Source organism: Dipodomys merriami, unplaced genomic scaffold (genome assembly GCF_024711535.1).
Source record: "Dipodomys merriami isolate MVZ:Mamm:240054 unplaced genomic scaffold, mDipMer1.0.p SCAF_823, whole genome shotgun sequence".
NCBI classification, from domain to species: Eukaryota; Metazoa; Chordata; class Mammalia; order Rodentia; family Heteromyidae; genus Dipodomys; species Dipodomys merriami.
Genome location: NW_027206428.1, coordinates 336,310 through 363,287, shown reverse-complemented (window position 1 = coordinate 363,287; position 26,978 = coordinate 336,310). Strand labels below are relative to the sequence as shown.

General features: G+C 47.7%; 1 protein-coding gene across 4 annotated transcripts in view; it reads left to right on the top strand.

Moving 5' to 3' along the window:
- Window positions 1-26,978, top strand: part of Arnt2 (aryl hydrocarbon receptor nuclear translocator 2) — an 83,625-nt gene that overhangs the window by 10,139 nt on the left and 46,508 nt on the right. For 2 of the 4 annotated variants that reach the window (XM_070011511.1, XM_070011508.1), the window contains exons 2-5: window positions 9,804-9,918; window positions 15,806-15,853; window positions 21,461-21,674; window positions 23,937-24,150. In XM_070011511.1, coding sequence (XP_069867612.1) covers window positions 9,804-9,918; window positions 15,806-15,853; window positions 21,461-21,674; window positions 23,937-24,150 — 591 coding nt within the window. Of the gene's footprint in view, window positions 1-2,219; window positions 2,347-3,880; window positions 3,893-9,803; window positions 9,919-15,805; window positions 15,854-21,460; window positions 21,675-23,936; window positions 24,151-26,978 lie in introns of those variants that run through there. The other 2 variants (XM_070011509.1, XM_070011510.1) reach the window with 2 other exon arrangements.

The window sequence follows — 26,978 nt, the reverse complement described above, 5'->3', positions numbered from 1 at the left end:
CCTGTCAGTCAGCACCCGCCCCAGCTCCCTGTCAGCACCGGCCCCAGCTCCCTGTCAGCACCTGCCCCAGCTCCCTGTCAGCACCCGCCCCAGCTCCCTGTCAGTCAGCACCCGCCCCAGCTCCCTGTCACCCTAGGCGACTGTGCCCTTTCCTCCAGAACACCGGATGCCTCCCCAGCAGGAACTGGGCCGTGGAATATGGGTCCCTTCTGGTGTCTAGAGGCATGATATACCTCAACCACTTTGACAAGAAAAGCAATTTTAATACCTTGCAAGTAAACAGCTTTACGAGTTTGCTTATTTCATATGGGTAGAGTAATTCACTATTTAAAATTGAACACAAAACGTTTTTTGAATGATGGATGAATATATTCATCTAGGAATATTCATCTAGGAATAAACCATTTTATTGTATAAAACTTCTTAGGGAGAATTTTATCTCTGGGAGGATATGTGTAAACTGGGAGAGCGGTCACACTAGTTTTCTCTTTGTATAGAAAAAGCATTTTATAGAAATAACTCTGGTTTCGGAACAATATGCTATTTGTCCTGGTTTCCTAAGATTACCTGAAAAGAATTATTCTTTCTGCGGTTAACAGGATAATACCAAGTATTCCATGCAAAGCAAAATTTATTAACATTAATCTTTATATAGACTCAAACAACAGTATGTGGCTACATTTAAAACTTGGAGCCAAAAGCCAGGTGCAGAAGGACAGAAGCAAAGAGGAGAGACCTTGGGAAGGAAGTTTGTGTGAATGTCCGAGTGTCTTTTCTTGGAGGGGGTGGGGCAAGTTGTAGGGATCCAAAATGTCCAAGAAGACAAAGAGATTCAAACACAAAGCAAAGTGTGGAGGAAAGCATCAAGAGAGGCTGCAGGCGAAGGGAGAGGGGCAGTGACTGACAGGGAAAGTGGAGAGCAGTCGAGGAAAGAGAAAGAAGAGGACTAGGGGAGGGGTGCTTGGCCTCGGGGTAATGGCCTTAAACAAGGGATGGTCCATCTTAAAAGATGCATAGCCTAAGCAGAGGCAAATGGAAATAACAATAAATCCCAAAGGTGTTTATTGTTGTGAAGGCCAGTATAAGAAATAATTCCAGCGTGGTGCGGTTGGCTCAGTTCTGTAATCCTGGCTACTGAGGAGGCTGAGATCTGAGGTCTGGGGTCTGAAGCGAGGCCAGGGCAGGAAAGTCCATGAAGCTCTTATCTCCAGTTAGCCAGGGAAAAAGTTGGAAATGGAGCTGTGCCTCAACTGGTAGAATGAGAGCAAAAATGCTCAAGGACAGCACCCAGGCCCTGAGTTCAAGCTCCAGGACTGTTAAAACAGAAACAATTCCACAAGATATGAATTAGGATATGCTACAACCATCTTTTATTCTGATCTTTATTATTTACTGTCCTACATCCATTTTTGTTTAGCAGAAGAGATGTGTCTTTGTAGTGTTGATGTTGTTAGACTGTAAACATAGATTTGATGGAGACTTGCATAATATGATCATTGATCACACACCAATTCAGAAGCTATTTCAGAAGAGGTTTTGTCTGTTGTCTTCTGAAAGCCCAGTCATTCATTCAGAATATGTTAGTTAGCTTTCCCTTGTCTTCTTAAAGCCCAGTCATTCATTCAGAATATGTTAGTTAGCTTTCCCTCACTATGACAAAATACCTAAGAAAACAACTTGCAGAAGGAATCCCAGTTCCAGAGGTGTTGGTTCATGGTCACTTGGGCATGTGGCTTTGGTCCTGTGGTACAGCAGCAATCGCTACTGAGGCCAGATCCAGCCTACCTGTGGGACAAGGTGTTTGCAGAGGCTGGCGCGGCTGTTAAAGCCTAGTGAGGCCTTAGACTCACAGGCCCCAAACTCCTATTCTCATGTTTTGTTTGCTTGCTTTTTCTCTATTTAGGGCTACAAAATCCCATCCCAAAGGGGCTGTTGGAGAATTTTGAGCCTAGCCCTCCATCTAGAAGAGGATAGGACTTTTCCTTGCTTTCACATCAAGAAAAATACTTCATGTTCTCTCATAGAAACATATGAATAGCAATCTAGACATTTAAAAAGAATGTTTATTACAGTTGTACAAAAACCTTAGTGTCTGGTTTTTCAGAACCTAAGCAGTTAATGCTTGAAATTTTACTGCAAATAAATTGATCAGTATGCAAGACAGTTGTCACGGCTGAATCATGGTCCACAGTTAAGGTAAACAGATCTGTGATGACATTTTCTGAGCAGAATACAAATGCAGCAACATCCTCCCAGAGGTTCCTGCCATTTCTTCTGCGAGGATAACATATTCTTCTAGGAAGGTGTTGGCCACGAGAAAGAAGCATCTTTGTTTAATCCTTAAAGGTAGGTTGCGATATTTGATGTGCTCTCTGTGGTGAGATTGTTCTAAGAGATAGAAATTGGGGAGAGCATTTGTCTTCGGCTAGCTGCCCCTCCTCCTCTCCCATGCATAGAAAGAGCCTTTTGGATTTTGATGTATTTGGATGCTCATTAAAATATTCTGTGTGCTGATATTGTAGAAGTTGGCTTGTAATTAGTGTTTTCAAATGCAAATATAGAGTACCTTTCTTATTTGGATTCACAGGAAAGAGTGGGGAAAACAAAATGTCTGTTTTCATTTTCTCTTTCTTTCATCGTAATGCTCTCAGCTTCACATTTTTCCCCAGGTTCTTCCTGCCCATGCTATATTATAGAAACTCAACAAAATATGTCTAAATTTGAAATGTGAAGCAGTCTGTAGCTATATGCTGTATCATAAGCCAGATCTATTTTCTGTATTACAGTGAAGCTTGCAAAATCCTTAGCTTATACTGATTATAAAATGACCTCAGAATCTCACCACAACTTTACCTAAGCACGGGCAGTCATTGTCCCTTGTTTGCGGTGGGAAGTACAGCTTCCCAGGTCGGGAGACATTTGTGTTTGACATCAGACTGCTGTGAATACAGGTGGGAAGTACAGATTCCCAGGTATGGGGGGTGTCTGACCACTGTGAATACAGGTATTTCTCTTTTTGTACTTGGCACTGGTTGTTTGGAGGATCCTGAGACGAGATTGTTATGATTGTGTTTGTGGCGGGGGAATGACTACATTTTTAGGGATCTGTGATTATGTAAAAGGCCAGAAATCTCCTTGATGGGAAGTGGAAATAAGTCTTACCCCTCAACGGGGCTTAGGGGGCAATCAGAGCAAAGCATTTAGGAAAAGGCGTCTTTTACATGGTGCTCTAGTCCAGCATTTCTGCCACCTACTGTCAGGGCGAGCCCAGGCATGGCCCCCCCCCCCCCCGGTCCGGAAGGCCCTGGCTGTCCCCCTTGATTCACACAACAGCATCCAGCCTTCTTCATCTTAGGCAGCGCTCAGTGTAAGATTAACTAGCCACACATCTGTAGGACACTCACACTGAGGTTTTTCTTCTTGGGCTATTGTTCAGCTTCTGGTACAGCCTCTGGTTCAAAATAAGAGCTTGGCAAATGCTACTTGTAAACCAAATGGAGCCCATTTTCTTCTAGCAACCTCAGCACCAGGGAGAAACATTCTGTCAGCCCACTTCTTAGTTGGAGAGACAGATCGAGCGAGCTGGGAGCCAGGACCAAGGCTGCGTGCGTTAGCGGCCTGCTGAGGGTGTGTCTGTGGGTGCTACCAGCCAGCCCCAGAGCGCCTGATGCCTAGCATGGTGTTCAGTAGATATAAATATACAATCAAACCAGACCATTTCAGTTCTCTCTCTAGAATTTTGCCCTGGGTAGTGTGGGAGGATCAGGTGACACTTTTTATTTTTTGGAATTTTCCCTTTTGGGGCCTTGAGCTAGCACATCACTTTGAGGCAGTGACATCATCTTTCTCTTTGTGGCTCCACTACTTTGGCCCTGTCATCTTTCACCTGGAGGTATGACCTTCATTGATTCCCCCGGGAGAAGTTCAGGTACCATGGGAGTGAACTGGGGTTGGGTGGGGGCTAGTTGGAAACATTGCTCCTCGAGGAGTGACACTTGAATTGCTTCTCTGTGTTTGTGAGGAGTGTAGTGGGTAGAGGAGAGAGATTTCTTGATGGAGAACATAACATGTTCAAAAGCCCTGAGCTGGAGAAGAGCATTGTGTGGTCAGGAAGTGGACGGGGCAGTGTGGCTGGTGCAGGCGAGGGGGGCAGCAGCTGGCCACTCAGGAGTTTGTTGGTCACATGACAGATGTGTGTATGAAGCTCAAAGAGAATATATTGGAAGAGGATAGAAAGATTCGCTTTGTCCAGTCCAGATTCCAAGTGGAATGAATGAGAGGGCCAAAGGTGGAGCAGGCAGCCCAGTTCAGTGGCCAGGCAGTCCAAGGGGGAGGAGACGGTGAGGTGACCACAGGACTTGATGGCTGGATCTGGGATTCATTTGCAAAGAAACCATGTTGAGATCACAGACTTGGGTGAGGTCACAGGACTAACTCCAGAGAGGAGGCTGCCCAGGGCCTCTGCAGTCTGGAAGAGGAGCGTCAGCTGGCGCGAGAACCCTCGAAGGATGGCCATCAGATAGCAGCAAAGGCACGGCACCTAGAAGAGCGGTGCATGCGCTGAGCTTCGGGGTGGGAAAGCCACAGCCCCAGAGAAGCTGAATGGGAGACTCGTGTCCCACAGAGAAGGAAGAGTAGGAAAATCTGTCTCACAGATGGATGGGGTAGGGAGAGCCACATCTGCAGAGAAGGAGGGACAGAGGGCTACATCCCAAGGAAAGGTAGCAGGAGCCTCGTCACACACAGGTGCAGGCACCACAGCCCACAGGTGGAGCAGGAGCCTCGTCACACACAGGTGCAGGCCCCACAGCCCACAGGTGCAGCAGGAGCCTCGTCACACACAGGTGCAGGCCCCACAGCCCACAGGTGCAGCAGGAGCCTTGTCACACACAGGTGCAGGCCCCACAGCCCACAGGTGCAGCAGGAGCCTCGTCACACACAGGTGCAGGCCCCACAGCCCACAGGTGGAGCAGGAGCCTCGTCACACACAGGTGCAGGCCCCACAGCCCACAGGTGCAGCAGGAGCCTCGTCACACACAGGTGCAGGCCCCACAGCCCACAGGTGCAGCAGGAGCCTCGTCACACACAGGTGCAGGCCCCACAGCCCACAGGTGCAGCAGGAGCCTCGTCACACACAGGTGCAGGCCCCACAGCCCACAGGTGCAGCAGGAGCCTCGTCACACACAGGTGCAGGCCCCACAGCCCACAGGTGGAGCAGGAGCCTCGTCACACACAGGTGCAGGCCCCACAGCCCACAGGTGCAGCAGGAGCCTTGTCACACACAGGTGCAGGCCCCACAGCCCACAGGTGCAGCAGGAGAGCCTCATCCCACACAGGTGCAGGCCCCACAGCCCACAGGTGCAGCAGGAGCCTCGTCACACACAGGTGCAGGCCCCACAGCCCACAGGTGCAGCAGGAGCCTCGTCACACACAGGTGCAGGCCCCACAGCCCACAGGTGGAGCAGGAGCCTCGTCACACACAGGTGCAGGCCCCACAGCCCACAGGTGCAGCAGGAGCCTTGTCACACACAGGTGCAGGCCCCACAGCCCACAGGTGGAGTAGGAGAGCCTCATCCCACACAGGTGCAGGCCCCACAGCCCACAGGTGCAGCAGGAGCCTCGTCACACACAGGTGCAGGCCCCACAGCCCACAGGTGCAGCAGGAGCCTCGTCCCACACAGGTGCAGGCCCCACAGCCCACAGGTGGAATAGGAGGCTTGTCACACACAGGTGCAGGCCCCACAGCCCACAGGTGGAATAGGAGCCTCGTCCCACACAGGTGCAGGCTCCACAGCCCACAGGTGCAGCAGGAGAGCCTCGTCACACACAGGTGCAGGCCCCACAGCCCACAGGTGCAGCAGGAGAGCCTCGTCACACACAGGTGCAGGCCCCACAGCCCACAGGTGGAATAGGAGAGCCTCGTCACACACAGGTGCAGGCCCCACAGCCCACAGGTGGAGTAGGAGAGCCTCGTCACACACAGGTGCAGGCGCCACAGCCCACAGGTGGAGTAGGAGAGCCTCGTCACACACAGGTGCAGGCCCCACAGCCCACAGGTGCAGCAGGAGAGTGATTATTTACCATTACCAAATACGGCCTTCGCAATAGTGGCAGCTGTACTTGGAGGACCAAGGCTGGCAAGTACTGGAATGAGTGAGGACCAAGTCTGACCAGAGAAGCCAAGGGAGGAGGGAGAGGGGGAGGCCTGACACACAGGCAGCTCCCTGGGGTGGTGCTGGTTCACAGTTTCAGCGTAAGTCTGCTTTGAAGGTGGACTTGCGTTGGACGTGGCGGGTCACTCTGGTGTACTCCTGTTTCTGTAGACAACCCTCCTCACTGAATGTGGCAAACATTCAAGCCCAAGCAACCCTTGGAAGGCTCCTGTCCCTTGCCCATCCCAACCAAGCCCTTGCCAGGCTCACTGCTCTTTGGGAGCTGGAATCGAGAGGTGATGGAGACCTTGTCTAGAAAGTTGGGTTCTCTACCTGTCCCACTTTCACCTCCTGACATATGTTTGGATAGTGGGGTCCCAGGACTGTGTCAGGAAAGTGTGCTCTTCCCTGCCCAGGTGAAGCTTTCAATAGCACACAGGAATGTGTGTGTATGTTGTGAGTGTGATATGTTGATGTATATTGTGTATTTGTGGTGTCTCTGTAGTACAAGTGTGGTGTGTAGTACATGTGCTGCTGCATGGTGTACATTGTTTGTGATCTCTGTGATGTGTATTTGTGGGGTGTGTGTGTGCGTTGCTGTGTGGTGTGAATCTGCATTGTGCAGGCTGAGGGGAGGTCAGTGGAGATAGAGGCTGTTGGCTCAACGCATCTCTGTCAGGGTGACTTAGAGCTTGGTCTGCTAAGCCCTCCCTGGGTGTGGGTGGCTTGCCCAACCTTTATTCCAGGACGGGTAGTGGGAGGTGGGTGTGGCTGGTACTGTTTTATGTCTTGGTGACCGTACCCCCTGTGAATACCCTAGGAGGAACCAGGAAGATGTTCTCCACTTTCATCTTTCCTGCATCCTGTGAGTTAAGACCAGAAAGACAAAAACCACAGAACTGACTGACTTCTTTGCTGTGAACTCCAGGCAGCATTGTAAATATGTATGAGCTGGGAAGGTGGCTCAGTGGTAGAGTGCTTGGCTTGCATGCATGAGGTCCTGGGTTCAATTCCTCAGCACCACATAAGCAGAAAAAGCTGGAAGTGGTGCTGTGGCTCAAGTGGTAGAGCGCTAGCCTTGAGCTGAAGAGCTGAGGGACAGTGTCCAGGCCCAGAGTCCGGCCACACAACCCGCAAAAAAAAAAAACGGAGACACACAGGTTATTTGCTCAAGGGTTATAAACAACAACAACAACAACACACACACACACACACACACACACACACACACACACACACACACACACACACACATTTCCTCAGACCCTCTTGTGAAGCCCAGACTTTTTAATGTCTCCTGATTCATGCTGCTAAGTTGTCCTCCATGTCAACTCCAGCTGTGGGGTGAGATAATACCCCTTGGTCACCCTGTAGAACTCTGAGGGTAATGGTCAGGGTTTCTGTTCTTTGTTTCAAAATGCAATTAAAAACCTTGGAGTATATTAGCAACAGAATGAGCCCCTTGGTGTCTCCTATGTGCTCTCTCCCTCTTATGTGCCAGGACCTGCCTTTCTTTTATACCAGGAGACTTTCCTTTATTCCCCTCTTGTTTGCTCTAGCAACAATTCTGCCCTTTACTTGTGGGACTTGAGCTTTAGCATCTATTTCAAAATACAAATATATATATTTCTTATTATAAATAGGCAGATGATAAGGTTGTTGATTCATTGCTATTTATACTGACTAGCTGTCACAAATTCAGAACAGTAATTGCCTGAACAGGATAGAAATAGTCTCAGAAAGGGAATATTTTTTCTTTTTCTTTTGTTTTTTTTTTTTTTTTGGGGGGGGGTCCGGTCCTGGGGCCTGAACTCTGGGCCTGGGCGCTGCCCTCAGCTGTTCAGCTCAAGGCTAGCACTCTTCTACTTGAGCCACAGCGCCACTTCTGGCTTTTTTCTTTCTGCTTATGTGGTGCTGAGGAATCGAACCCAGGGCCTCATGCATGCAAGGCAAGCGCTCTACCAATGAGCCACCTTCCCAGCCCCGAATATTTTTTCTTTGAGAACTTTTCAGTGTGTACTGGTTAAGAAATGAAATGTAGCTCTTAGAGTCCTCAAAATCTTGTGGCTTAGAAGAGTGGCCAAATTAAGTTTTTGCTTATTACTATTGTAAAATTCCTCTTCAACAGTTCTTTTGGGAGGAATAATTCTGGTTGAACTTTGCATGTGTTTGCTAAACATCATGTCCCTGGATGTAGCTGTGGAACAGATATCATGTTTTCCTAGTTTCTGCCGGAAGGAAACAACTGTCGCCCATACCAGCATTGCTATCCGCGTTATTCAGCAGCACTACTCCCATTGGTATCTTCAATCATCTTATTGTGATAAACTTTTATAGACTGTTGCTTCCCTTTGACTCCCAATAACAACTGAGCTAAGGAAAACAAACATTGTGGAAGCTATCCCCCAGAACAACAAACAAAATCAGAGAAGCTCTTTGAGGTAGGCATGTTGCCATGAATGGTTTGAGAGTTCAGGAACTCTCCAGAATCTGGCTTTGAGATCAGAGGTGCTTAATATGGTCTTAAAGAGCTTCCAGGGGCTGGGAAAGTGGCTCAGAGGTAGAGTGCCTGCCTTGTATGTGTGAGGCCCTGGGTTCGATTCCTCAGCACCACATAAGCAGAAAAAGCTGGAAGTGGCACTGTGGCTCAAGTGGTAGAGCGCTATCCTTGAGCTGAAGAGCTGAGGGACAGCGCCCAGGCCCAGAGTTCAGGCTCCACAACCAATAAAAAAAAGAGCTTCCAGAGGTGTCTGGCTTGTAAGCAATAATAATAAACAATATAGGAGGCAGTGGCTCTTGCTTCTAATACTAGCTCTTCAGGAGGCTGATATCTGTAGCAGACAAATCCTAGAGATTCTCAGCTTGCATTACCAGCAAAAAGCAGGAACTACACATATAGCTCAAGTGGTAAAACACCATCTGTAAGCAGAAAAGCCAAGGGAGAAGCCTTGAGTTAAAGCTCTAATACTGATGTGTGAACCATGATGTGAACCATGGTACATGGCTCTGTCTGTCTTTCTTGTTTAATATCTATCCTGGAGAGGCCTGGTTTGGGACTGCTGGGTACCCAGCCTGGTGTAGTCACAGGTTCCCATACACCCTGACCAGTCCGGTGCTTTCAAGGCCCCCAGTTCTGCTCTCCTCATTGTGCGTGAAGGAGCCACACAGAGTTCTGCCTTTCAGAGGTGTACACTAAGGGAGGAACCAGCCTTTCTGCCTGAATATGAAAGCCAAGGCAAGGGTGAGACATCTGTAGGCACTACCACAAGGTGCTGACGCGTAGGCGCCGGTGGCTGAAGCTCAGGTGCCGCTGACCCTCCCAGGTTCTCAGGCAGCCAGATTCTTGGACCTCCCACCTGCCTGCAGGTGACCAGGAGCCAGTTACAGAAGCTGCGAAACTACAGTGATTCTTTTTAACACTGGTGTGAGCACTGAGTTTGGGAGGGCTGTCCCGAGGGCTCATTTTCCAGAGAAGGGGTCCAGGGTAGGATGATAAACTCACCAGACAATGTGTGTAGCGATCGGCCAGGCGGCAGCACACCAGACCCTTGGGCACCCCACCTTGGCTAGGACGCTGGGCCACACAACAGCTGCCTTTGTTATTGGATTTTTCTGGCATTGACAAAACCGTGTGTCTTTGCTGCATTCCAGAAATGGCCTCAGACATACCTGGATCGGTGACCTTGCCTGTTGCCTCCATGGCGGCCACTGGACAGGTGCGGCTGGCAGGGGCCATGCCTGCTCGCGGAGGAAAGCGGCGATCCGGGTAAGCATCCTCAGGGTCTCCCGGAACCGGAGTCCAGAAAATGTTGAGCAATGCTCTTGACCTATTAAGAAAGAATTGTGTTCCCCCACCTCCCAGAGTAAAAGTTCAAAAGTTTGCATCCTGTTTAGATTTTCCGAGATTCCTAAATATGAGCATGTGTTGCTTCGCTCTGCCACCTAGCTGGGAATCCCGGTGGGAGTGTGCAGGCAGACCAGCTCTCAGGGGGAAGAGGTCATTCATAACCTGCCCGAGTGTTTGGCAGCTGAGCTCCAGCCACGTGATTGTAAAGGATCTACCCCGGGGCCCTCTCCCTTTCCTCTTTCCTAGATAGAAATGCAAGCTGCGTTGCACTTATAAATGAACATGTTAAGCCTGGGTGCTGGTGGCTCACACCTGTATTCCTTGCTACTCAATAAACCACCAGGAAACCCGGAGTGGAGCTGTTGCTCAAATGATAAAGAACCAACCTTGAGTAAAAAAGCTCAGAGACAGTGCCAAGGGTCCTAAGTTCAAGCCACAGGATAGTCATGCGCACACACCCACACACAGATAACATGCTGAATTGGAACGACCTTGTACTGCTACTTAAAGATAATCAAAAAATATCCTGACTAGGCAGGTTGAAATGAAAACATTTTTAAAAAGTTCAAGCTGGGTGCCGGTGCTCATGCCTGTAATCTTAGCTACGCAGGAGGCTGAGATCTGAGGATCAAGGTTCAAAGCCAGCCAGGGCAGGAAAGACCATGAGACTCCTATCTCCTATAAAACCACTATAAAACAGGAAGTGGCACTGTGGCTCAGGAGGTAGAGCGCTACCCTTGAGCTGAAGAGCACAGGAACAGCACCCAGGCCCAGAGTTCAAGCCCCACGACTGACCAAAAATAAAAAAATAAATTCAAGTGTAGGCCTAGGACCTTAAAGCCAGCCAGCTTACATTAGATGCTGCTCAGTTAATAAAATTGATAACAATAATGAGTGCTATTGATTGTAATGGTTTTGATAAGGCCACTGTCACTGTTGAAACAAAAACTGCATATATTCATTGTTAATTTTTGCCTCTATATACAGAATGTAAACCCAAACCAAACAAGAAAAGTCCTATAGGAAAAAGACATAACTGACATTTTTAGACTTATTATATCATTCAACCCCTTTCCCTCACTGAACCCATTTTATTGTCAACGAAATACTTGATAAGCAAGACTCGTGAAGTCAAATCAGTTTGTTCTTTCAGTGCAATTTTTGATCAACTCATAACTCTTGGGACACAACTGTCCAGTTATATAGCAGAACACATTTTTTGCAATTTAAGACTTAGGGGCTAAGTCTATTTTTAAATAGTCAATCATTTTTAGCCAGGAAATTTCTCTACATCAAGGAGACACACCCACTCTCCCTCTTTCCCTCCCTCCCTCCCTTCCTTTGTTCCTTCCTTCCTTCCTTCCTTCCTTCCTTCCTTGCTTCCCTCCCTTCTCTCCCTCTCCCTCTCCCTCTCCCTCTCCCTCTCCCTCTCTGCTCTCTCCCTCTCTGTGACAATACAAGAGAAAAAAGGGGTGGGCAGCAACCTGTCACCCTACCAAATGTGAGGATGAAGTATGGTCCCTGAAGGCAGAACAATAGGTCAGCTTTCCTGAGAAAGCCTGTCTTCATTCCTGGGTCTATGTGTCTGCTCCCATCTCCCTGTCAAAGGGATCAAACCAAGATTCTATTTGCTAAGCCTCTGTGACTTAGGGTACTTTAGTACATTGCTATATCTAGGTCAATATTTTCTAAACATACTGGTGACAATTTCCTATTACTAAAACATTTTAAATAACATTTTGTCTACCACTGAAAGATAATAAAAAAATTAAAGAATCATCAATACCAATCATGAAAGAAAGTCCAGAGTGAGGGGCAGTTTGTAAACAAATGACAAAAACCCTATGAACAAAAATAAAAACTAATACAAAGCAAAAAACAAAAACAAAAACATTTTGTCTGTAACTGTTAGAAGGCAACAGGAAATAAAATTATTATAAGTAATATAATTTTGCTAATCACTAAAATAGCTCCTTTGCTATTCTAATGTTTTTATTCTTGAAATATTTTATTTATAACCTCATATCTGATTCAGAATTATTCTTTTTTTTCAAGTTAGACCTTAAGCTTTAATAAAACTTTCTCTTTTGTTTTTGCTGTACTTAACTGTAAATGAAATATTTCTTCAGGTTCCTGAAGAAATATGTATTTAACAAAAAGAATCTTTTTGAAGAGCTGTGGTCATAGTAACACATCTGACACTTACATGATTGAAATTGTAATGGAAGCCACCACCGCTTCAGGATCTCTTGATGACAGCTCTCAATGGCTGCCTAGACACTTAGCCCAGAGTCAAGGAGAGCCTGGTGGAGTCACGGTAGTCAAAAAGCAGATGACCCTAACTATGGCCCTATGCAGTGGCCTATACTGACCACTGCCTTCCCTGTCATGGACAAGATGTGGTCCAGTGCTTCATGTCTGAGATGGGAGGACACACTTGGAGAGATGCAGAGAGTTGGAAAAGAGGAAGGGGGCTGGGGATGAGAGAAAAGTGGTGTGGGCATGGACTTCCCCATCTTTATCCCCAAGTTTATTGCTAGATCTCTGACCTGATCATTCTCACGGAAGACGTGTCTCAGAATTTTAGGGTGGTCGCCCTTCCCATTCCACTGTTTCAAAGCCAGATAGAACTAACCCCTCATAGATTTCAGGTCCTGCTGGCCTCAGGCAATGTGCCAGACCCAGAACATCCCTCCTGGCTGGACTTCCTGTACTGCTAACAACCTTTCTCTATAACTGTGTCTACCAGCACTGGGCTCTCCTGGCAATTGGGAGACAAGGTGAAGGTTCAGAAGTTTCAGATTCTTCCCAGAATTGCTTCACATATGCAAGTCACCAGAAATGCATTTGTGTGATGAGCTCTGTGGTCTCAGGAGTGGGAGGGGCAGTGGGGGGAGAGGCAATGGGGAGTCGCCAATAACAGCCAATAACGCCACTGCTTCTAATCTTAGGCCAGGCAGCTCTTTTTGGAGATAAAGAGAGGAGGTTGTCACTGCCTCGGAACCAGTGCTGAGCTTCTAGACAGTCATCACTGAGGGGAAAATGCATTCCCATTGTACACAGTGACATAATTGGATGTGGGATGCTTGGATTTGATCATATTAAATGTGTAGTTATGTAAGCAGGTGTGTCCATTGCTGCTAGAATCCTGGCAGGTGGCTTAGGCTCTGAAGAGAGTGTTTCAAACACTCTTGTCACTTCACCATTTTCTAATGGGAGTTATACACTGTGGGATCACTCCTCTGCTGCTGTTACTCTCAGTCCTCTTCCTCTTTTTTCCTCTTTCCTTTTGTTAACTTTAATGTTAGCACCAGAGAATTCTGCTTGGTAACTATTATCTGACAACATTTATCATGATACAACCAAGGAGAGAGCCATGCTGTATACTCTTCATTAACTGCAGAAATCCCTGGCCTGGCTTTTATGAAGATAAGAATTCAGGCTCATTGACAGGAACTGAGATCAATTTGAATTTAAGTTCATTTTTTGAAGACTTCAACTATCTACTTTATTGCACTGGATTCTTTAAAGCGAAAACTTAGGATTTAAAGTCATATTTTGGTTTCTCTTTTATCATCCAGCTGCTTCAGGATAATAGAAAGACATAAAACACAGGATCATTTACGTAGGCTTTTTATAGCAGGAGAATTAAGCACAGTTTATTGTAGGCACATTTAAAGTTGAGAGGTGCACGTGGTGACAGAAGACCCAGTTCAGTGAGCATCTTGGTAAGTGGCACTCTGCAAAACCACTTTTGTTCTCAGGTGCTTCGTGTGTGTGTGTGTGTGTGTGTGTGTGTGTGTGTGTGTGTGTGTGTGTGTGTGTGTGTGTGTGTGTGTGTGTGTGTTGCCGACAAGTCAGTGACACTGTCTTGGAGTGGGTGGAACTACCCTGAGGATTTTAACAATTATGTAGGTTCCTGATTTACCTTCTGGGTTGTCCCCACTTTATGCTTTTCCAAATTAAACTAGTCTAATTGCTGCACATTATCATTGTAAACACACACAGGTGAGAGGCACAGTCCCTTGGTTCCTAATTCTTCTAACAAATCATGGTTGCCAAATTTCCACTGGGCTTCTGAAAACTCTTAAACCTGCACTCGGCTGGTGAGGCCAGCTCATTTCATGTGTCTTCAGTGCGAGAGCCAGTAAAGAATACAACTGTCTTTGCTGAAATGACGATGGCAACCCATCTTGATCCTCTTGAAGTTCTCCTAGTTAAAGCACTAAAGTCCTGGATCCTAGCAATCTCCATGGTCCTGTGAAAATCAAGACAGATGTCACCCTATACATCCCGAAGGCCCGTGGTTAGGGAAGGATGGATGACCAATACTTTGTAACCTACAGGAGCTACATGGTCATAATATCAATTTGAGCTGAATGGAATTTTAAAAATAATTCTACATTTCCTATCCACTTAAGGGTTAGTTGAATGGGTTTTATGAAATTCTCTAAGTGCTCTTTCTGACACTGAAATGGTTTTGATGCCAGCAACACAATTGCTCTTCCCCACTAAGACCACTGGGTGGCAGTGTGGTTCTACAGATCCAGAAGGTGCGGGCTGGGCTGGGTTACAGGAGTTTGGATGTTTATGTCCCCCAGGCAATTTCAGCAAAGTGAGGTGCTGGCTTGGACCACGTGCAGAATGTGGGTGTAATTGCCTCTCTTCACAGCTCATACATTGTGCTTCCACTTTGCCCACAACTTAGACAACTGCCACCCATGGCCTAGTGTCTGAATTCGCAGAAGGGTTTGCACAGGGTGGGTACATGTCTGGCTTCCCTAGTCGTAGGTAGTGGTCGGCAAGCTGTTCTTTCCCACCTCCTCTTCTCTTTGTGCAGAGTCATTTTTGCCCTCTGGTACTATCCACTTTCCAATGATCTAATGCCTTCTTCTTTTAGTCTTATCAGTCAGGACAACTTACGTATTAGAACCAGCAATTCCAAATTGGCAGGGGACCCCATCAGGTGATCTTGAACTGAATAATGCCTAGATTCAGATTCTGGCTGTATGATAAAACATAAAACTAGACAAATTCATACTAAAGATAGTATTTAAAGAGGGAGAGAGAGAAGGATGGAGAGAATAAATATGGAGGGGAGGGAAGAAGGGAGGGAGGCATGGAGGGGAAAAAACACTCCTTTGCTCTATCTGATCACAGTCGTAAGTCTCTCCGATGCCTGGGGAGTACGATTTGGCTCCTCAGAGCTCCACGTGGGCATGCTTATACAAAGATGGCTCTTCCTCTACAACCTGGCGATTCCCTGGTTGCCTGGCGTCCTGTGCCTTCATCAAGTCACCTCCTAGCCACTAAAACCCAGCCCCAAGAGTCTAGGAGTCTCCCAGTGAAGCCAGCAGCTCCCCACCTTTTTAACAGACACTCCGGTCTTGGTTGTTGGTGTTTGAAGTAGGGTCTTTCCATGAAGCCCAGCATTCTATAGTCTCACAATGAGCTACTCACACAGTGTGAAATAAATGAAATGGAGGGAAGCAAGTAACCCCAAGGACTTTGGTATTCCCAGAACAACCTGCGTGAGCCATTGGCATTGGGTGGAGTTCTGGGGGAGAAGCTGGTACTCCAGCATTGCCAACAATGGGAATCGTGGTGTGCACAATGAAGACCTTTCATGATGCTTCCTTCTGTCTTGAGACTGACCGTGTTGAGATGCAGATTTCCAGCGCTTGCCGAGGCTGGGAGCATCTGCTCTCAGTCTGAGGGGAGGAAGCTGGCACGGTGCCTGCACCTCCTGTCACCACCTGTTCTTTAACCCTGTGACCAGTGCTCAATTGTGACATTGACTTTTCAGAATGGACTTTGATGATGAAGACGGTGAAGGTCCCAGTAAATTTTCAAGGTGAGTTTATTTTATGTTTCCTAATGAATCCAGTCGCAGCTCTCTCACCGTATTGGAGCACAGGGGACTTATCATGTGTTGGCATGGCTTGTACTTGACACCCTGGCTAGTATCTCATGTTGTGCCAGTATTTGGCCTAGTGGCAGGTAACTGTTAGCAACCCTGCCAAATCCTAAAGAGTTTAGTAACAAGCAAGGTATGGTGACACATGCCTGTAATCCCAGCACCTGGGAGGCAGAGACCCAGGATTTGCCATGTTTGAGGCCAGCTTGGGCTTTATAGGGAGACTTTGCCTCACAAGAAAAAACAAACTCCAAACAATTTTTTAAAAAACAGAACAAGTTCTTAATTCTGTTTGCTTTTTAGGTTAAATAGCAACTTTAATGGAGTCCCTTTTAAACAAACAAATTTAGAAGAAGGCTATCAAATTGAGTACTTTTTTCTCCCAAAATAAGGGAAAATATGAGAACCAGTGGTGCACCAGTAAAGCTTAGTTTTGAGGCCCCCAGTGGGCACATGACAGCATCTTTAGTGGATCCGTGGCTGCTCTGCATGCAGTCGACTTCACAAAAGAGCTGCTGGACACAGGGACCGGTGGTGGGCCCGGCCCCAGGCTCCCGCTTCCTTTGGGTTTGTTTGAAGGTGTGGCAGGGAGATGGGCAGCGGTGAGAGGGAGGTGAGCGCAGCTCTCGTTCTCGGTTCTCACCATCCTCAGCACAGTTCCCGTCCGTCCAGTTTACTTATGGAAGGACCCGCCTTGGGGTTCTACGCCGCCCAAGCTCCCAGCCTTCCTGCCCCTCAGCTGCTCGTGAAGACTGATGGCAGAGACGTGGTTCTCCTCCTACATTCTTGCCCCACAGTTCACACCCAGAGCCTTAGTTGCTTAAAAAATAGGGTTTTGTTGTTGTTGCTTAATGTACCAGTGTTTGAACTTGAGTGCCTTGCTTGCCATGCCCACTTTCCTGGCTGGCTTGCTATTCTATCACTTGAGCCAAGCCTTCATAGATTGGCTTTTTTTTTAAGATGTGGTCTCTCAGACTTTTCTGCCCACACTGGCTTCAAACTACAATCCTCCAGATCTCAGCCTGCTGAATAGCTACATTTCTTTTCCCCCTCTCTCTTCTTCCTCTCTCTTCCTTCTCTTTCTTTTTTTCTAGTTCTAAACAATCAACTCTAACCCTTGTTCTAAGCAAGCATCCTATCACTTGAGCTGTGCCCTCAGCCTATCCTATGAAAGTTAGGGTTGGCTATGGTTTTCTTGTCCACAACCATAGAGACTGTGGCACTTCCTTCCACAATTCCCAGAGGGCCATGTACCTCATTGGTTTCTGGGAATTCCAAGAGTCCCAACTCCATAGTAAATGTCTCATCGTCCCATGAACTTTCACCTCTGAGAGCATGTCTTTCCATTTTCTGATTCAGCTTTGGGTGAAACAGTAGAGAAGAGATGGAAAACATTTCTATCACTAATGAGCTTGACGTTCTAGTGAAAACTACACAACACAGTGTGCACTGTTTTTCTCCATGCAGACAGGATCCCAGCTAAGTGTCCCCCTTTTCTTAGGCTGCATCTTCTAGCACCGAATGCTTGGTTCCTGAAAAGGCACTAGCCTTGAAAATGAGGCCACCTATTTTCCTCCTCTGGCTTGATCTTGCCATACACAGCCCTCCTTTATAAGAAAACAATGACATTGATTCCTGTGTCAAAATTCCCCTTGAGATAACATTCTATTGCCGGCTAACCTCAGGAAGTGATGACCCTGAGGCCTAGGGCATAAAGAGGAAGAAAGACAAGGAGTGACATTTGCTTGACATTGAAGATCAGTGTCAGTGATGAAATAAGAGAGCAGGGTTTCAAAGAGTTCATTGTCAAGGGTCCTGCGTGGTGAGAATCAGAAACCTACACGGCCACTGTGCATGAACCTGGCGGTGAGTCAGAGGTCAGGCAGTCAGACCTCAGCCTCTATGCCCCAAATCCTTTCCTCTGCACATTAAAAATAATACAGAAAGGCAGGTTGTGCCTCACGTAGGCTGTGACTGATAGGGTAGGACTGCCCTGCACATGGTAACACAGTGGACCAATATGTGGGCGTTAGGCTCTTGTTGAAGAGATGACTGAGTCTGTGCTGCCGCTGGTTGTGGCTAAAGTCCAGGGGAGAGTGAGAGACAAATCAGCTTTAGATTGACTCCAGCCTGCCATGGACTTCTCTGGAAAGTCAGTGCTCTGTCCATCATCACATCTGTGTTTCAGTGTTTGCTTTGAGAAGTGGTCCTCGTCACACAGGGCCCAAACATGGTTCCTGTCTTACCACTGTGGGGGCCATCAGTGGGCCTCCAATGGAGCAGAGTAATAGAGGAGAAGCTGATTTCACACATGCACGTGCACTCACACACGTGTGCCAGAACCCTACCACTTCACACGTGCACATGCGTTCACACGTGTACTCCCGAACCCTACCATCCCACACTTGCAGACAGAGGCCAGAAGATGAAGGAAAAGGAAGGAAAGCTCCAAGCCCAGCAAGAAGGTTCCATGATGGCTAAGAGTGAAGCTGGTGAGTGGGGTGCATGTGGAGGTTATTAGTGGTGAAATACTACTGTGCTTGAGAGAGAAGTTCAGGGAAGCCCTGCGCTGGAGTTAGAGGAAGAGAAGTAACCCTGTGGACCCCATCTGCAGGGATGGTGATACACGAAGCGGCCTGCATTATTGCATTTCCCTCCCTCACTGCTGGATACAGGGGTGGGGCCTGGAGATTTCTTATCATCTTAGCTTGAGTAGCGGGAAGAAGAGGCCCTGGTGGGTAGGGATCACCAGGAGGCTATTGAAGGGATCAAGCTCGAAATGCAGCTGCAGAGGAAATTGCGGAAGCTGGGAGCAGGCTAGAGCCAGAAAGCCACAAGTGCTGATAATTGTGAGAGAAAGGACAAGGAGGCCAGAGACTATGTGGGTATGTGGTCAAGAAACAGTTGTTAGTGTGAGTCTGAGGGGAGAGGACTGGTAGAAAAGGAAGTGGTGGTCAGTGGTGGAGATGGCAGGACTGGAGGAGGGTGGCTGAGGTCTGGGAGAGGAGGGAAGAGAGGAAGACTGGGTCGCGATGGCTCATCTGGAGCTGTGCTCAAGAGCTTGGTTTCAGTGTGGGCAGCCAGTGGTGACAATGAAAAGGAACCTGGAGGAAAGGAGAGAGAGAGAGGGCATGAGCTTCAGAGGAGGCAATGTTGACCAAGTGACTACATGAAGTGGAGAGGCAGAGTGGCCTTCCTTCCCTACCTGGCCTGCACTGGCCAGTGCCGGCTCCACGCCACAGGGTCCTTGCGGTGGGTGGAGGTGAGCTGTTTCTCCACACCACCTGTCCCTGCAAGTGGCGTAGTAACACCTCTCGTTCCCAGGTCCTCCTGGGCGGTGCCCACCCTGCCAGCACATCCCACAAGCCCAGACTCAAGGAGAGGCCAGTGCCCTCCGCTGCCTTCAGGCTTTTACGGCTCACTGAGTCCATATGTTGTCTAGGGAGTCCCAGGACCTTCGGCCAACCGTGTGGGAACGGCTGACATCCAGAGCCGGCATGGGCCGACACCGTCACACACCACACTCTCCGTAGGACTCCGGCTTCTCTGTCACATTTCACTGAAATTGAAGAGTGGGATCTCCTTTTCGGTCTCAGCCTCTGCTTCCCCCTCCTTTTGAATTTCTCCCGTGAGTCAGCCACCAGGGTGCGTTAGGCCCCTCTCAGCCCGGCTTGGTGCAGCTTTCTCTTTATGGTCTGGCACTCCATGATTCTCACTTACTCTGTGCCTTTGGAGGCATTTGATCATATTCTGCTGCATGTTTCCACCCAGCACGGCTCATGTTTTACTTTTCTAACTAAGTTCCTTGTGCTTGAGGACAAGGGTTGGGTGTTCCTTGTTTTCCCCAACCCCTGTCTCTTGGGGGCGCTGGGCTGCCTTTCCCTTCCATCAGGTCTAGCTCTTCACCTCTCTCAGTGCTTCTTCTTTGATCTTCCTGATCCCAAAGTGTTGCTTCTCTACCCACTGCCTTTCCCACGGTCCTCCAGCCTCTGCCACCCCTCCCCCTTCCCCCCTTCTTTCTCTTTCTCTTAGCATTTAACCTGTGCATCTGGGGCACTTGATCACATCCTGCTTTTGGTTTTCTTTGTGTGAAGTATATGTTCTACCTTTCCAACCGAAGCCCCTGCACTGAGGGACAGGGCCTGGTGTTTGTGGGTGTTTGCTTTGTTGTCATTGTTTTCTCTGCCACTCCTTGCCCCTCGGGATCCTGCAGGGCTCAAGACTCTGCATGGATGGTATGCAGTGCGCGAGATTCAGGCCAGCTCGCCTCAGGGCCCCTTGCTGGGTTCACAGAAGACCTCAGCACCTGTGAGTGGCGTGCTGTCAGGTCTCACTGGCATGCTTGTACTCTAGACAAAGGAGGAGGGTAGTAAGTTGGTTAACGCATGCAGTGCCTGAGGTTGCTCCTTTTTCTGTTTTCTGTACTGTCATTCTCATTCTCTGAGTACTAGTGACATGCTACATCCTGTGGCAAACATAGAACATATTTTTAGACCAATCTTTTCTCCTAAGTAACAGTCTTATCTGCTGAACAGGGTTGGATATTACTGTCTTCCAATAATCTCAGACGGAAGCATTCTACCAGCCCTTCTGTTAGTTTTTCATCTTAATACATTACAGAGATTGGGTCCAGCAATTCCTAAGGGTGCTTTTTTAAAATTGGTTATTATTGTTTAATAAGCCAAGGCACACCTGTTCTGTTACTATGCTTTAGAAAATGTACTGGGACTAGAATAAAAAGCCTTCTTACTACATTATGTAAAATGAATTTGTGCCATTACTAGTGTAATTAAATGCCTAAAAGGAAATAGTAAGGCTATATGGATGCTCCTGTTTTATGATGTGGTATATCTTGCAAAACCTATTTTAAATTGAAATGAAAATACATTTAACACATCTGACCTACCAGACATGACAGGTAACCTAGCCTGCTTGTCACAGGCTTAGATACTTACATTGGTTCGTAGCGAAATTACCTAGCATAACACGTATTTATGAAGTCCTAGTATCTGATGTGACTCACTGAATACTGTTCTGGAAATTAAAAATAGAATGGTTGTATGGGTTCTCACCCATCAATGTATTGTTAATATACATTCAAGCACAGTTTTATTTTTATTGCGTGTGTACCACTTCTACGGCATTATAGCTTAAAAAGATCTTAAGCCCAGGACTGTTTTATAGTGCTTCTGACCCTGAGGTATGTAGCCACCTGTGGAGCCAGTCAGTAATTGCACCTCTGCGTGCATGTGTACTTGTGCCCACCCCTGTATAGATTCATGTGCACCCACTGAGCACACTGTATTCACTTGGCAAAGGGGGGTGTATAAAATTTTCATACCTATTCAAACATCCATAGGTCCATGGAGGTACTTACAAGACTATACTGTAGAAAGGCTAGGGCTGAAGGCAGTGGAGATCCGTGTCCATGGACAGAGCTGTGCAAAGTTAACGCCTGGCTCACTTGGTGTTATCCCCGTTAGAGGGTAACCTTGGCCTGATGCTTCTCTCTTCTTCCCTCCTGACTGTGTGCCTTATGGGAAGAGAGAATCACAGTGAGATTGAGCGGCGCAGACGGAACAAGATGACCCAGTACATCACGGAGCTCTCAGACATGGTCCCCACCTGCAGCGCGCTGGCCCGGAAACCGGACAAGCTCACCATCCTCCGCATGGCCGTCTCACACATGAAGTCCATGAGAGGCACAGGGAACAAGTCCACGGACGGGGCGTACAAGCCTTCCTTCCTCACCGAGCAGGTACCCGCACTCCCTCTGATGACGTCCGTGCCGGAAAGCTGCCGCTCACCACACTGAAATGAAGTAGGTGGGGTGAGGGACAAGGAAGGGATGAAGCCAAGAAGCTCTACCTCCACTCCTCAGAAGGAAGCTGTCTTCAGAGCGCGGCACCTTTCCCTCACTTGAGTTTGTAATTCCCATACACCTTGATGCGGCGTCTCTAAAAGCTGTCCTCACACTCATTGGTGTGCTCAGTCAGCAGTGACCCAGGAAGAAGTGGCAGAAACCACACACGCACGCACGCGTGTGTGCATGCACATGTACACACCCGTGCGCACGCACATGCACACACGCATGTGCACACGCGTGTGCATGACCTTGTATTCAGTCTGGCCTTCCATGTGTTGGTCATAGGAACATATCAGCAATGTGCCAAGTCCCAGTTAGCCCTTGTGTATGATGAATGTGAATCTTCTTGATTTTCTCATTTCAAGACCTTTTCTTTTTTTGGGGGGGGGGTCCAGTCATGGGGCCTGAACTCTGGGCCTGGGCGCTGTCCCTCAGCTCTTCAGCTCAAGGCTAGCACTCTACCACTTGAGCCACAGCACCACTTCCGGATGTTTTCTTTTTGCTTATGTGGTGCTGAAGAATGGAACCCAGGGCCTCAGGCATGCAAGGCAAGCGCTCTGCCACCGAGCCACCTTCCCAGCCCTGATTTCAAGACGTTTTCTAGGATGAGTGAGATGATAGATTTGAAGCACTTTGCATGTGGTGGAAAAGGAATAGGTGAAATCATATCTCATCAGAGATGTAGTTAGGACATGCAAAGTGTGTATAGTACAGAATGTTTGGTGGTGAGTGTTTAAGAAGACAGAATGTGAGGCCAAAATGATGTAGAGCAGAAGTGGCCCAGTTTCATAAGGGTACTGCTCAAGATGGACACAGAGGAGCCACATACTGTTCATTAAAGGAAGGGGCAGAGCCTCAGGGAGGAACAAAGAAGGCCCAGTGCCGAATCATTTATTCTCCTGGAGCTGAGAAGCCACACGGGTCATGGGAGCCGGTTAGAAGAGCCAGTATTTATTGCTGTCTGTTTGGTGGCAAATGCTTTACCTACTTGGTCTCTTTTAAATCCTTCCCAGTGGTCATGTGACCCTTACATGTGACCCTTAGAGGCCAGGAAGATGACTGTGGTCACATAAGCCCTGGAAGGACATGGAGCATTGTCTTTTAGAGCATGGACTTCTGCCTCCAAAAACAATGTCATGATAGACTCTAGCTCCAGCAGACTTGCTGAGGAAGGCCACCATGTAGACCGTAGGCAACCAGACAGAAATCTATTAAGCACTGCTGTTGCAAGGATCAGAAAGAAGTTTTTTTTTTTCCTCAATATTTCTTTAATCCTTAGAAATAGTCCTACAGGGCCAATACTTGAATCTGCTTCTAAGTGACTACAGTTGAGGGACAAAACTAGAGTGGAGGGAGAAAGCAGCAGCCTCACTGCGGTCGTGTTACTGAGTGATCCTGCCTTGCTTTCATGTGTGAGGATCGGAACGTGTGTTACTGTGGAGCTGGTACGGTGTGTCTTCACATACACGCGCTTATTTACTCTCACAAAGCCTCAAAACGACGAGGGGCGGAGGACGTTAACCTCCAAGCCTAACTTTGCTCTGCAAGGAGACCCTAACAGTCCCCTGCTCTCAGCCCTGTTTTAACTGGAGGAAGAAGACAGAAATCCTCCCAGAAGATGGACCGTGGAAGGAGGGTCTGTGAAGGGGGCAGGGCTCTGCCAACAAATGAGAACATGAGTGCATAGATGAAGCCATCTGACCTCCTCCCGTGACAGAGACTTCTCTACTTTCCCAGACATACTGCTCTATTATTTTACACACAGGTTTATTGGGAGGATTTTCCTGACACTGAGAATAAAAGTGCTGACCCAGTCCTTAGATCTGAGTAAGCACCTCAAGACACAGGACAGCACTAATTCAAAATAGGGGAAATGAGCACCGCAAACCTTTCTTTTGAAAATGCTTTTAGTCTGCTTTTACCCCAGTTTCCCGGGCTGAAGATATTTGAACTCATACCCAGTAAAATGCTTGGAAACATTGACAGGCTCCTCAGGCCCTGCTTCTAGCACATTCACGTCTTCCAGGCTTTGGGTCCTAGACCAAGATCCAGACAGATCAGTGAACAGACAGCAGGGACTTTCCCTCTGCTCACCAGGCCCTTACTGTGTTCTGTAGTAAGACTTCAGTGCTAATCACCGTCTTTTTTTCACAGGAGCTAAAGCACCTCATCCTTGAAGCAGCGGATGGATTTCTGTTTGTAGTGGCTGCTGAGACAGGACGAGTGATTTATGTGTCAGATTCTGTCACCCCTGTTCTGAACCAACCCCAGTCAGAGTGGTTTGGAAGCACCCTCTATGAACAAGTACATCCTGATGATGTGGAGAAGCTGAGAGAGCAGCTGTGCACCTCGGAAAACTCAATGACAGGTTTGTGGAGTTCCTTCTAGGAAAGCTCAAGGACAGGCTTGTGGAGTTCCTTCTTTGACTATAGTTCCTATAGTTCATATAGTTGACTATAGTTTGAATATAGTTCCTGCTTTGACTATAGGAGGGAAACCCTTTCAATGAACATGTCATGAAATTAGAGCCTGCTAAAGCTTAGGAAAGGGGAGGGGAGGTACATAGATATAGAGACAGACAGACAGACAGACAGACAGACAGACGACAGACAGACAGACAAATAGATAGATAGATAGAGATACGCACACATATATGTGGGTGAGGGTGATGTTTAATTGGAGATAAGAATCTTACAAACCTTCCTTCCCAGGCTGTCTTCAACCCACATTCCTCAGATCTCAGCATCCTGAATTGCTAGGATTACAGGCAGGAGTCACTGGCACCCAGCCAGGGATACATTGTATTTGGCTTATGCAATGGCTTAGTTCATGCTATAACAGTTAAAAATCCATCTTGAAATGTGTATCACTTTTTTTCATGTTTTATCTGTAATTAGGGACATGACCACCAGGAGTCATCACTGACTCCCTACATAAATTCGTGGGCTCTGCAATGAGGTTTCTGTTGCAAGGGCGTGCTTCTTGGTAATCCTGATCACATACACTTATTATTCAGCCATTAGTTACCCAAAATGCCATTTCTTATTGCAGCATTCTACACTAACATAACATACATCTTAAACATCTCGGGCTGGGAAGGTAGCTCAGTGGTAGAGCACTTGCCTTGCATGCCTGAGGCCCTGGGTTCGATTCCTCAGCACCACATAAACAAAAAGAAAAAAGCCAGAAGTGGCGTTGTGGCTCAAGTGGTAGAGCGCTAGCCTTGAGCTGAAGAGCCGAGGGACAACGCCCAGGCCCAGAGTTCAGGCCCCACGACCGGACCCAAAAAAAACAAAACAAAACAAAAAAACAAAAAACATCTATTTGCCATATAAGATCACATAATAAAAACTTTAGGGCTAACAAAGGAAATGGGTTAGGAGTACAACATGTAATAATGCATCAAGTAGCAGATAAAAGCAAACAATCACATTAAAATTAGTAGCATGATTTTACATGTTCAATGGTTAAAAGTTCATAAATAATATTACACATGATAAACATGATTAAACACCATGGGATGGACCTCGGAACATATTGCCATTTATGTGATGGCATAAGCTGATGGAGGAAAGTCCTGTGGACTGTAGAAGGACCTGCCGTGCCCACAGCGCCACCCCAGGGACAGCAGGGGTCAAGCCAGTGGGCGGGCTGCTCCAAAAGACAGACGGGAAAATGGCTGGTGGTGGTCCACGCTCAGTCCCAGCCTCCCGAGGCTGCTGGAAGCCTTTCAGGGGAGAGTTCTAGGCAGATAATTGGCCCCCGGGGGTCCTGTGAACCATGCGATCCACCCTGAGGTATCAGGTCTGGAAAAAGATGATCTTTTCCCAATGCCATCCATACTTTCTAATCTATAGCTTGTTTTCTTCGGAATACCAACACTTAGTCTTTTGATTAATACCAGAGTCTGAAGTCCTAGGCACAGTCAGTGATCCATTTTTACCATATTAGGTAACATAGAAGAAAACAAATCTGGATTTTTATCTCAACTATGAACACTGTTGCTGAGTTTCTGTTGTTTGGAATAAAAGTGCAACACTTTAATGGTAAGGAAAGCAAGTTTATTTGAATTTGGCCCTTTGCAAATTGCTCAAGTGAGTAGTAAACTCTCAGTTTCAGGGAAAACATTTAGAGTTGGATGCCAGAGGTGCCCAATAAAGGCACGTGAGAGTGGAATCTGAGAATCAGGGCTGTTGTTTTCTTTCCCACTGCAAACCACAGCCTCCTGAGACCTGTTAACCCAGATGTCTCTTTGGAGCCAGTTCAGTTCTTTCTCTTACTGAATATTTACACAACCTTCCTTGTTTTGCCCCAGAACGTTTGTGTTTTTCTCTCATATTTTGTGTTGAAAGATATTCCGTGGATCTGGACTGATTTCTAGCCCAGGCCTCCAGGTTCTTTATCACAGCACATCACAGCCGGTACAGGAGCAGAGCAGGGTTTTTACATACTCTGCTGTGCCCAGCAGGGCTGGCTGGCTTAAACACTTGAGAGTTCCCACCTGCTGAGGAGCTTCGCTCTGAGTCTGGAGGGTGAGCCTGGGTGGATGGGAGGACACAGGCAGCAGGGGAAGCGTAGGATCCCCGACTTTACCGTCAGGGGGGCCTGGTGACAGTCGCAGTCCATGGCCCTCTACCTTGGGTCATCGCACACCTCTGGACCTTGTAAGGGGCTGAAGGCAGCCCAGAGAGAGATGGTGAAGTATGAGGAGGGCGGTGCTTATCTCCAGGGCATGTGGTGACAGTGGAGTTGACCTGCCTTTGTTCTGACTTATCTTCACATCTGATGCTTGAGTTCTGCCTACTTCTCCCTACCCTGGCCAGACCCGCCTCTTCACTCTGTTTGCGTGGATAGCAGCGGCACCATCTAGAGCCTGGAACAAACACAAACACATTTTCTGTGGAGAGCAGTAGAAGAAACAAGCCACAGCTGAGGCTGGATTGAGGTGGCGGCCAGGGTGGCGACTGAGGCACCGAGGGATGGTCCACGGTCCAAGGGTTGGTGCAGGGGACGCAGCATATGTCTGGGAGCTCATGGATTTTCATCTTCTTTTTTCTTTGCCCCTTTTATTGTGCCAGTCCTGGGGCTTGAACGTAGGGCCTGGGTGATGTCCTTGAGCCTCTTTGTGCTCAAGGCTAGCACTTGAGTCACAACTCCAGTTCCAGTGGCTTTTTTGTTTGTTTGATTCTGTTACTT